At 26.1% G+C, this 12934-nt stretch overlaps 1 protein-coding gene across 2 annotated transcripts; it reads right to left on the reverse strand.

Moving 5' to 3' along the window:
• Nucleotides 1–1060: 1060 nt before the first annotated feature.
• LOC100206687 (elongation factor-like GTPase 1) lies at nt 1061–12673 on the reverse strand. Of its 2 annotated transcripts, none has more exons than XM_065816568.1 (18): nt 12380–12673; nt 12164–12231; nt 11985–12069; nt 9387–9448; nt 9006–9077; nt 6571–6708; nt 6112–6219; nt 5869–5978; nt 5508–5711; nt 5073–5332; nt 4850–4949; nt 4401–4661; nt 4190–4323; nt 3337–3549; nt 2578–2837; nt 1808–2423; nt 1370–1722; nt 1061–1265 (listed from the first exon to the last, which is right to left on the reverse strand). In XM_065816568.1, exons 1-18 carry the CDS (start codon nt 12468–12470, stop codon nt 1077–1079), a joined length of 3324 nt encoding a protein of 1107 aa, XP_065672640.1. In that variant the 5' UTR covers nt 12471–12673; the 3' UTR covers nt 1061–1076. The 2 variants fall into 2 exon arrangements, with proteins under 2 accessions (XP_065672640.1, XP_065672641.1); XM_065816569.1 differs by having other exon boundaries at nt 12169–12231; nt 12380–12553.
• Nucleotides 12674–12934: the final 261 nt, after the last annotated feature.

Genomic DNA, 12934 nt, shown 5'->3' on the forward strand with positions numbered 1-12934 from the left:
CAGTAATCTGTATGCTTTTGCAAAATCAAAAGCTTTTGTACAGACATTTGAACAGGCTCCGTAAGTAAAACTAAATCGCAAATTAAAAGTTTAAGCTTTACCAGGATTAACACTTGCAGAAGCATTTATATATATCTTATTTCTTTTTGTTGATAAAATCACACGAACATAAAATATTTTTATTTCTTTTATTTTCTATATTTAATTGTAAAGTTCATCCTCTTACAATTAAATGAAAAAAAAAATGCGTTTCTCTAATCCTAGTAACTTTTTTTTTTATACATTGCTCAAGGTGCATATTACTAAGGTTTATCCAGTAAGGCGTTTCCCTTCTCTTGATATTCCCCTAACTATTAGTTTGTTCTTAAAAACCTTACTAAAAAGCCAAGCCTCCTAACATATAATTTTTCCGGGGTTAACCCCACAACCTTAACTTTGTTAATTCTCTTAGTGATATTTCTTCCTTAATCAGTCGATGTATATTCTGAAGCCTTTAACCATACTTCCGCATTTTACTCATCGTTTTTTATGCCCGGAATAGAGAACCTTTCGTTATAGGCGTGTTAAAGTTTTGCCCTCATTTTTAAGAAACCAATTTGCTAGTTATTAACATTTATTCAGGTTAATAAAAAATTTTTTATTTTTATTTTTGGTATCATTTTCTCTGGCTAATGTAAATGATAAATATTTTTTAATGTTTAGTGCAACATGAAAAATCATTTTGCATGTCGCTTTGTGACACCCCTCTCATAGGTTCGCTATCTCTGCCCAAGACTGATGTGGCTTGCAAACTAGAATTCAAGCTTGTCACTTTTTTTATTGTTTAATAATGTTATTTTAGAATAACACTATTTAACAATACAAAAAAATAAAGTGTTTAGACTCAATAATTTAATCAGCAGACATAAAGATTTTATATATATATATATATATATATATATATATATATATATATATATATATATATATATATATATATAAAGCATATGTCTTATTTACTTACGTTAAAGTATCGACAATGGTTACAAAGTTTTAATTATAAAGAAAATAATAAATCATCTTCAGGATAATAATTATTATTTATTTTTTTTAAGGGTCCTTTGTTTTTCAGCATGTTCAACGGTTTTTTCGTCCACGTACAAACCTTTTCGTTTTCGAATTTGATTAACATATTTTAATGCTTGGTTTTCACTGTCAGCTTTTTCACCATACAATTCATATTCTTCGTCAGTTGTTGGAATCCAAAACGGATCAATGTCTAGAAGCTATATTTAAAATTATAACTTAATATACATAAACATAAGACATTTCAAAACAAAAATAGAAATAATTGAAACAAAAACTAATACTAAAAGTAAATAGCGCTGACCTCCCAATGACTAAATATTAGTTGAGGACTTGCTAAGCCACTAGTTTTTTTCCGTATTTCTTCAGCAAACCCAAAACTTTCAGCAACTGGCAATTGAGCAACAATATCAAAAACATCAGAACCTTCTTTCATGTTCTCTTTAAGTATTTTTCCTTCTCTTTTACCTAAAACACCATATAATTTTCCTAAAACGTCAGAAGTTGTCTGTATATCGCAGCTATACATAGCAGCCATTAAACGAAGATGCTGGGCCATAAAAGCACGACGACAACCTGCTTTTAAAGCCGAAATATGTTGCCCAGAGATAGGGCCATAAGATTGGGAATTTTCCACGTAACTATTTTCATTATTACCTATAAGAAAAACAATTGAAATATCAAAAACATAACCTCTAAAAAAATTAAGCACATAGACATTTAAAAAGCTTATATAACCTACCAAGACGCTTCCAATCCTCTATAAAAAATGCGACACCCATCATGGGTTCTTCACAGATAGGACCAGCTTGTACGGCTAATTGAAACCCACTTATTACACTATTATCAAACTCACGTAAATGCAAACCTTCGTTTTTTAATTCATCAACAAAGCCACACCATATACTTGGTCTCGTGTAGTCGTTTACATTGTTTATTAAAATGTTATCATTTACTCCTTTTGGTCCAATAGCCCATATTCGATTAATTATATCTTTCCATAGTTTGCCTGATTGTTGGAATTCTTCACGTAACTGGTCATAAAATTGCCGAATTTGAAGTTTTGTTTCTAGTGAAAGGGAATTTATAGCAACCTGGAAATCGTCTTCATTATAAATTCGTTGAATTACTTTTAAAAGAGAATTGTGCTGCTCAAGACACTTTAACACATTTAACGGTAATGGTTTAGCGTGCACGCACACGCAATATTGTTTATCAGCAGTAAAAGCTTCAATAAGACCAAGTTTTTCACGTTTTTTGGCTTCTTTTCGTAATGCAACAATTTCGTCTTTCATATAAAAAGTTTCAGAGTTTTCTTCTTCATACCTTTGTAGTTTTATGTTTATATCTGATTTTTCCTAAAATTTATTTAACAATTTAAGTCTATTTATAACTATTTATATTTATATAACTACTTATACAACTAATTTAAATATAATAGCAACAATAATATAAATTTATATTCAATAGCGACGACAACATTAATCAGAAAAATAGCTTAAATAAACAAACCTGCTTACGAATGGTATCGCTGAAACTTTGAATTTCTTTTAGCATATAAGATGGCAGCCTTTGAGTATGATGTTTAGCATTTTTATTTGTACCACTAATTTGTTCATTGACCATGTCAACCTTAGGAGGTATAACAATGGTCTCACGAAATGGAACTATTGGTTCAGAGGATTTTATTTGGATTTTAGCAAACCGTTGAGTCAAATCATCAAGACACCGTTGTAGGTGAACTTCCCCAGCAGCAACAATAACATATTCTCCTAAACATTTTATACACATACATAAAGATACATTGATCCACCTAAACAAATATATATATATATATATATATATATATATATATATATATATATATATATATGTATATGTAAATATATGCTATTTATATATTGTTCATGTCAGCACAATACAACTATATTCTGCAGACTTTATAACTTTTTGAATAAGCTCCTTAATCCAGACATTTTTCAAAAAAAAAAAAAAAATAAAAAAAAATCGGCTGTAACAGATTTCTCTTATTCAGCGATACTGTATATAAAAACTCAGCCAACGAAACTAGAAACTTTATCTTCAACTGCAATTCAAATGATGTATATACTAGTATTACTATATTAAGTATTACACCGGTTAAGTGTAATACTTAACCGGTGTAATACTTAACCGGTGTAATACTTAACTGCTCTTCAGAAACTTTATGCTTTCCATATAAAAATATCAGTTATAATGAAATGTAAAATATTATTTATTATTTTTACAAACCTGTTTCTTGCACAAGTACTTCAACACAAGGATCAGCTTGGTTTAGAAGTTTCATTCCACCGACCAATCTGTGTAATTGACTAGGTTGTCTAGGTTCAACAGCAACACGGACAATTGGTTTAGCTTCCAGTGGAATAGGAGTAAATGTCGGACATGCCAATGTGGAGCTCAATGTAGCTGATTTTAAAATATAGTCAGCACATCCATTAATACCTAACAAATAATGTAAAATAAAATACCAAATAAAATAAAAATGGTAATAGTAGCATATTCATTTTCAATTTTGAAATGATCCCCTGTGAATATTTTTCAATTTTGAGATGACCCCTGTAAATGTGTTTTTTAGGAATGTGTTGATCATTTTATATAAATATTAAAAATAAAAGTTTAAAAAAAAAGTAGAGCAAAAAAAAAGAAATCTTTGTTTACAGTTTTGAGTTACAAACTTGTATATGTTATTGTATATGTATTTTACTTTTAATGTTTTATGTTGTATATGTTAGTATACTTATAATAATATTAGAATTTTTTTTCATTGATAATGGCTCAAATTTCAGAAAAATAATCTAATTTTAGAAAAATATTTACTGCATTAAACCGTAAAATCAATTTTACAAATAGAATCAAATGACAACAATCGAATTTCAAAATAAACTTTTATAATGTTATTAAAACATTCAATGGTTTTTATCCAGTCACAAAATTTAACAATAATAAATCACATTGTTTGATGATGATATCAATAATAATTAGAGAGTTAACCATTGCTTGATTACTAAATCAAATGTAAATAAATTGATTGATTAACAATGAATGATGTAAGTTAATGGTGATAATCTTTTTAAGAAATTACCAAGTATATTTCCAGCTGGAACAGCATCTAAAATGTTCAACTCTTTCCCCATTAAAAGATAAAGGTCACCTATGGTGCATTCTGCCATGTAAACACTTGAAAACTTGTGACCAAACACAACCTCTTCCACAGGCCTAATAACAGTTTCTCATAAAAAATAACAAATAAAGACCAATAGAAAAAAACTTAAAAATTTAAAAAGTTCTCTTACTTGAGAGGGAAATCTGTTAAAGTCTCAGCTCGTATAAGAGGGCTATACTTAGGTCCTAAGACAAATAATTTTGAACCTTTTTTCAATACACCACTAAATACCCGAGCAAATGCAATAAAACATTGATCATTTTCTTCTACCTCAACAGAAAATTTTGATTCTTTAAACTCCTCTCCTGCACATTCAGCAGCCATTTCTTTATCAGCCAATTTCTTTTTAGCAGCTTCATAACGAGATACAACATCAAGCTCTTCAAGAGGTCTGTAAAAATATATATAAAAATATTAAATATAAAACCCTTGTAGATGGATTGTCAATAAAGTTTATTTTAAAATAAAATAATAGAGTAGAATTTAACAATTTTAACATTTAACCTATACTTTTAATTTTTTTGAACACAATTTGACTTCAAAAAATTGCCAAAGATTTTAAAACTCATCATAACTAACTTTTTCCTGTTCTTTGGTAAATCCGATTGAAGTACTGACAACATTTTTGAAACAAATACAATGACAGGAGATTCTGGTTCAGACCCACATTTCATGATGACTAAAATAATTTAAATAAACAAACAAAAACAGAAATGCATGTGTACATGTGAGTGAGCTGAAAATATTTAACAAAATTCTTTAACAAATTTCATTAAAGAAAACTATCATCTTAAACATTTACCATCTTTAAGATTTTGAGTATCCTGAGGATATATGTCAATAGTTTTATATCGCCCACACATTAAAGTTTTCACTCGTTCTTCAGATATGTCAAGAGGACTGGGCATAGAAGAACTAACCATTTTTAAAACAGCTTCAGAAAGAGGCAACCATTGATATAAGATAGCTTGAAGATGTGATTGTAAATTATTGGTCTTCGAATCACGAGTTGAAACTTTCAAATTAAGATTGGCTACAATTTTGCTAATACGATCAGTATCTCTGTAAACATATGAATAAAATTTTATGTTTAGTTTTTTTTACTATATATTTTCTTTGTTTTTAAATGTACTTTATATAAATATTTGAATATTTGTTCTTTTTATGTTAATTACCTTATATTAGTTATAAAACACAAAATCAAGTAAACAAAAAAACATTTTTAGTAATGACAAACCTATTTAAAATTACAGCATCATATATGTTCCATAGATTTTCTAAAATAAATTGCACAAACAATGGCTTCTTCCCTTTCGATAAAGCACCCATTGCAATTTTTTTAGCTTTTATGTTAATATAATAATCTCCCCATAATGTTTTTGAAAGAACATTGTAAGATGCACCAAGTTTCTTTGAATAAATTTCAGCAAATGTGTTGATGCTAATAAAATATATGCATATATATATATATATATATATATATATATATATATATATATATATATATATATATATATATATATATATATATATATATACACACACACACATCTATATCATACACACACATATATAAAATACATTAAGTGTATATTTACCCAAATGCCCAACCATCAATTGCACTAGCAAATACAACATTTCCTGCAGCAGGAGAAAAATACAAGTTTTCATCATCAGCATCTTCTAAACCAGAGCTCCAATCAAATGACTTTAATAAAAAAAATTAACAAAATTTCAATCAAAAGAATTTAACAGCATAAAAATAAGTTTAACAAAATTCTTTAAAACATCAGCACAAAAAAACTTTTTGATTAACATTTTTTTCCATATAATAAACTTACAAGTTCCCCATCAGCATTTACTTTAGTAGAAGAGTTTTCAGTATTTATTTTGACATTTGATTGCTCCATAACAGAAGTACTGAATAAAGATCCCATAACTGCATTTACCTAAAAATTAAATAAAATCCTTATTTTACAAAATAAAAGTTTTATTTACATAATATCTATAGATAAAATTTAAACTTAATGAAAATTTTAAGGTACTTTAAAAATGGAAAGGGTAAGGATGAAAAACTGTTTTTTATAAAAATTTTATTTATTTTTGGTTTAAATTATTAAATTTAAAGTTTTTAAGTAAATAGTATACAAAGCTATAATAAATAATACAAACTCTAATTTTTTAGAATCTTGTAAAAATGTCATCAATGTTTGTTACTTTAAACAGTAAACAACACACACTATTTAGGCAATCAAAAAAGCAAAGTAACTACATAATTTTTAAAAGCAAAAGAATAATACTTGCTCAACAACTTTCTGTAACTGTAAGTATGCCTCCATAGGTGATAACTTTACTTCAGTGATTAATCTATCTATCTTATTGATCACAAGACATGGTTTAATTCCTTCCAGCCAAGCTTGACGAAGCACTGCTTGTGTCTAAAAATAAAAAAATATTTAAAATATTGGTAATGTTTAGATACTATTAAAAATAATATACAAATAATTTTACACTTTTAAAAACAAATATTAACATAAAAGAGCTTTGTAGCTCTTTTTTCCTTGTTTCAAACTCTATAACTTCATACCAAAAATCTTAACAAACAAGGCTGCTTCATGACGAAATACCTTCAAACAAAAATCAAACCTCACCTAAGCTGAGTAAGGACTTAATCTGAAAAATTTGTAAAAAAAGACATGCAGTTTAAGCTCGACACCAGTGAAGTTTTTTATATATATTTTAAATTATTTCAGTGCTAGAAATAATTATATATAGGTTCCTAATCATCACTAATTGGCTGAAATTTGAAAAGCAGACAATTAAATTATTTACCAGATGATTAAATTTCTGTTTAGTTTTTACATAATTTTTTAAAAACATTTTTATAAATACTTAATGTATAACACTCTTTCCATTTGTACAATATATTATAGCTATTTTTATAGCTAATATTGTTGTAAAGCCAAATAACACGCAAGCCTCACTAATTTTCGCTTCTTTTTGCATATATTTTCTGTTTTTCTTTGAATTGTTTAGTATAAAGTTTACTTTAAATTTTCTTTTTCATTTTTCTGTTAAGCTTAGAGACTATCATTTCTATAAATCAAATTACTTGATATTTTCACATTTTAAATTTTGGCAGTTAACTATTAACTTTTTTAATTAACATATATTTTTTAATTAACTATTTAGCTATTTTTTTGTGAACCACCCAAAGCAAATGATCACCTTTTTGAGTTAAGTTGTACATTTAAAATTAAAATCTACAAAAATTAAAATTAAAACCTGCAAAAAAATAAGTTTTAAATATTATATGATATATTAAAAAGTTTTCTCAAAAATATAAATTCAAGAGCATTTTTTTCTTTTTAAATTATTATGTTTTCAATGCAACATTTTCCCTGCCAATCCTAAACTCGTGTTATTTATTTTCTATTAATTTAAATATATACATATTAGGGACAAAAATTTCCTTGAAATTTTCAATTCAGGAAATTTTCCAGAAATTTTGCAATGCAAACATTGCAATCCAACATTTTCCCCTGCCAATCCTAAACTCGTGTTATTTATTTTCTACTAATTTAAATATATACATAGTAGGGATGAAAATTTCCTGGAATTTTTCTAAAAAAGTCATTTTATAATTAATGATTAAAATTTTACGTCTTTTAGACAGTTGTTATGGACAAATCAGTTGTAATGGACAAATTTATGGTAAAATATTGTGAAGCTAATTATAAAATATTTAGAAAACTTTTAGAAATATTTAGAAATCTTTGAAGAACACTTTTATGGTATTTTGTTGAATTTTTTATCATAACTATAAGTAGTAACTATGACAATTTGTTTTCAAAATTTTTAAATTGTCTTATCCTGTTATTTGCTATGCATACTGACGTTCAGAGCTGTAGCAAACTTTGTTTAAGGCTAAACATAATTTGCACCCCTATCCCTATAGGGGAAGGGATACTTTTCAATGTTTATTAAATTGGTCCACAAGTTACTGAAAACTGTAAAATTGTATATAGATAAACTTGATTAAATATTTTTTTTTTACTATTTTTTCCTAACTTAAGAACGTTATTGATTAATGGAAGAAAAGAAACATTTTTGCTAAATTTAAATATAGTTAGCAATAAAAGAAAAAGAACTAATGATTTTGAGGTCATAAATTCTGCCACTATTGGTAAATAAACGCCTCACTGAGACTTGCTTTTAAGACTTAAGTCTCACTGCCTACAACCTTGCTAGGGTACACTTGAAGTTATAAATCAACAAATTAAAAATTAATGCTATACTTTAAAACAGTTTAAATGTATACTGTATTTTTCAATTAATACTGCTAAGTGGACATTCAAGTGTTTTATAAGTATCATACTAAGCAAATTATTTTATTATCATTTTACTGAATATTCAGATCAAATGTGTTTTCTAATATCATTTTTAGATAATTATTATTTAACACTGTGAATTTATAACACATACCCTTTATAAAAATTTTTTAAATGCAATCTTTACATATTAATTTCTTCCTAATTTAAAAAAGTATATAAGTTTATTGCAACAAATTTTTTTTGAAAATTTCCTGAACTAGACAAATTTTCCATGAAAATTTCGATTAATTTTTAACAAATATAAAATATATATCTTAAATGCTTTTATTACTTGATGTTTGCAAGCTAATTTGCAAGCTTCTTATTTAAATAATCTTAAGTAAATAAAAAAAAAAACTTACCTGTGGACAAACTCCCTCGACAACATCTATAACAATCAAGGCACCATCACAAAGTCGTATTGCAGTTGATACCTTATTATAATAATATATCTTTACAACTGTTACACCATATCAATCTAAAGCCCACCAATCTGGGTTTAATCAGTTATTGTTATTACTACTAATAATATTATTGTTATTACAAATAATAATAACTAAACTCTTATGTATTGATATAAATTTATCTCAACTCAACCAAAAACTATTTCTACTATTTTCAGCATTATTGATAGTAATAGAGAAAAATCATCAAATCATAGTAACTTCAATAACACTATAGGTTTGATTCTTAAAGAGATCTTAGTTATTTAAAATCTAAGTTATATTTCAAAGATCACAAACCTCACTGGAAAAGTCAACATGTCCTGGTGAATCAATTAAATTTACAAGATAGTTTTGCTTATCTAGAAAAAAAGAAGGTTCAATAAATTAAAATAAAAACAAATAAAAAAGCATTTTTAATATTTATTTTAAAAATGAACACAAGTTGATTGTAGGTGATTAAGAATATTCTTGAATTTATGCACTCAATAACTAAAACATTAAAATATAAAATATTTAACTTTAAATTTAAAAATTTATTTACTAGTTTAATTATTAAAACTTATTTCCTAAATTTACCAATTTTAATTTAACAAAAAAAAAAAAAAAATACTTTAAACATTTTATATTTTTAACAATTAATAAATTTTACTTCTTCTACAAATGTACACTTTTCACTTTCTATTCCACTATACAAAACACATTTAGAGTATAGAAGCAGACTTTTTTAATTAAAAAAATTGCACCCAAGCGCATAAAAATCTTTTAGTAAAAAAAAAAAGAAAAGAAAAAAAGTTAAAACATTTTTATTACTATACCACCATGCCATCATATCATGTATAAAACATGCCATCTTTTTACTAATAATAACATATCAAATAATTTCATGCCTTAATCTGAGCAAGGTAAAGGGTTTAGACCAGTGTAATTAACAGATGGAACAAAAGCTGATGGTTGCTCAAGTAGTTGCAATAAAATGAAAGCCTTTAACAAAGATGCTTCAGATATTCTCAAACAAGATACTCAAAAAACACTACAGAAAGCAGTAAAAATTAGAAAAGGTCTACAAACTTGACAAAAATTAGCTAGAATATTAGAGCAAGACTGTACAATCAATTGTATCTGTAAATATGTTGACTTTAAAATATCCAAATAATATAAAACATCCAATATAAAAATATTCACTTTATTACAATGTTTTTGAATCTAAAAAGAGTTGATCACCCTGAAATTTTTATTATAAATACTGATATTATAGCCATAATAATTTACAATGCTAGGTCACACTATCAGAAGGGCCATAACTTAGCAGACAATGTGTGAAATTTGAATATTTTTTTACAAATGAAGATTTAATGGCAGCACTGGGCATAGTAAATACAGAGATATAACTGTGATTAATTTACAAACAACTACAGCAATAGCATCTTCTTTATTTTGTGGTCCTAAATTGTACTATGAATGATGCAGAACTCATTTTAAAAAATGTCTTTTTTTATTTTAATATATTTGTTAAAAAATGTTTACACAGTTTGCAATAACTTAAAAAAATATTTTTAAATTAATACAATATAAAAACAACACTAGAAACAATCAAGTCTCTTTAGAATACCATGTAAATAACTAGCATATGCGAGGAAACCATAATTTTTCTATGAGAGCCTCTTTATATAATAAATTCCGATTACTATTTCATATTAAAAAAGTTTTCTTGCTTTTTAACACTTTTAACACAACAAATATTGATTATTGATTGCAGATGAGCTTATTAGTATCTAAAGTTTTGTAAAAATATTTTCAAATAATATCTTTGGAAATTTCATAAAACAAAAATTGCATATTGAGTCATAAATCACAACAGCTGCCTAAAGGAATAAGTGAAAAACCTTAATTTTTTGTAGTGAATAAACCAAAGGTTTATTGTGAATAGTGAATAAAATTATAGTGAATAAACCAAAGGTTTATTCACTACAATAGACTTTTTGGTTATTTTTGACTACAATAGACAGTGAAGTTTATCATTCTTCTCAAATATGCTTCATTTGTAAAGCCAACTGAAAAAATTGATATTTATACTTACCACTGGAAATAAATTTATATAAACAACATAGCAATAGAATTTTTAACACTGCAAGTTAGAAGTAGATTTTTTGAATACTTTCTGCATACTTAATACAGTCTCACATAAAAAAAATGGCTTAAATAAATTTAAAAAATGATAAAAAATTTTTTTCATTTATAAGCCATTTTTTTGGTAACTTTTATGACTGCAATCAAACCTGGCCATCATTCTTCTAAGAAGTGCAGATGCAGTTTGTCTATTAGTGTGAGGGCAAACGATGCAATAACTCTGGATGTGGCTTGAAAAAAATGCATTTACTTTTATCAGCATTGAAAGGCATAATGTGCTCTTTTGCATATTTTTAACATTGAATGCATTGCAGTAGCCATTGGAGCCAACAGTGTAGGTTATTTGCATAACACAATGCACCCAAATAATATTTACAAATGAAACAGCTTAGTTTTTCTGCTTCTAAACACTGCAGCAATCTGTTAGATAAATACAAAATAACACAGGGCTGCATACCACATCTGTCCAACACTTTTGTATACAGAAAAAAAGCAGATTTAATATTATTCTATACAATACAATAATATTTGTTGCGATACAATTTCATGTACCACAACAGGTGAAACATCAAAATTTAGAAGTTTGTGAAGTGATTTGTAGTAGCTCACACAATTGAAGGCTATTTGATCAATCAAGATGCATCAAGTATAATACAATATACAGAACTATCGTAAGACATGTAATAAGCAACATTTTCCTTTAATAGCTGAGTGCACATATATTATTTATTTATTATAGATATATTACTTTTATTTTCAATTATTTACTTGTATTATAAGCAAGTGAAATAGAGCTTGACTTCATCGTGATACCACGCTGTTGTTCATCTTCACGACTATCCATATAGCGAAGCTAAAAAAAGAAGTTTATAAAAGTTGAAAACTAAAAAAATAAAGTATAAACAAATAGAGATATAGTATAAAAGTATAAAGAAATTTTTGTTTACCTTACCCGCTAATTTAGGAGAAATAATGCCATTGCTTGCAATTAAACAATCTGCAAGGGTTGTTTTCCCTAAAAAATTTACCAAATTACTGCATAATTACTGTATAACTTTAAGTCATTTTTTAATATATAAAAAAGTACGTTTTTAAACAAATTTGTACATTATGCAATGAATAAAACAAAACAAAAAAAACCATTAAAGTTTGTAATAATTTACCATGATCTACATGAGCAAGTATGCAAATATTTCGTATGTTTTTTGTATTTTTTTGCAACGCTGCAATGAACTCTAATGTATCCGGCCCCATTAATTAATTTGTTTTCTTCAGGCAATCAAAATTCAGGAAAAAACATGTAAATAAATAAACAACAAAATTCAATCAACACAACTAAATTAAAAATAAAATTAGAAAAATTCAAGATAAAAATTTACTTTAATTTAATACTAATATTAAATACCAAAACTAATTAACTAAAAAAATAGAAACAGAATCAACATCATAATATAAACTTAGTCATTAATATTTAGCTTTAAAGACCAAATTGGCAATACTTTGTTGATTTCAAGGGACTATTTAATATTTTTTTAAATTTCTTTTTTGACCCTCTTTTTATAAAACACATTAAATTTTATATATTATACTTCCAAAAATTTTAATGCGATAATGGGTTTTATATATTTATTAATTGAATAGTTTTTTTAACTATTTTTTATATTTTTTGATTTTATGTTTATTACTTATCTTTAGTAAAATCAAAGTAAGAAAAAAAA

The sequence above is a fragment of the Hydra vulgaris genome, chromosome 13 (genome assembly GCF_038396675.1).
Source record: "Hydra vulgaris chromosome 13, alternate assembly HydraT2T_AEP".
Taxonomy (NCBI): Eukaryota; Metazoa; Cnidaria; class Hydrozoa; order Anthoathecata; family Hydridae; genus Hydra; species Hydra vulgaris.

Excerpts from the sequence above, each read along its gene's own strand:
- LOC100206687 (XM_065816568.1), bottom strand. The coding sequence starts at position 12,470 with ATGGGGCCGGATACATTAGAGTTCATTGCAGCGTTGCAAAAAAATACA. Across the intron at positions 6,220-6,570 it reads TACAGAAAGTTGTTGAGCAA|GTAAATGCAGTTATGGGATC; the intron begins GTATTATTCTTT and ends TTTAATTTTTAG. Across the intron at positions 5,979-6,111 it reads TAAATGCTGATGGGGAACTT|TCATTTGATTGGAGCTCTGG; the intron begins GTAAGTTTATTA and ends TTTTTATTAAAG.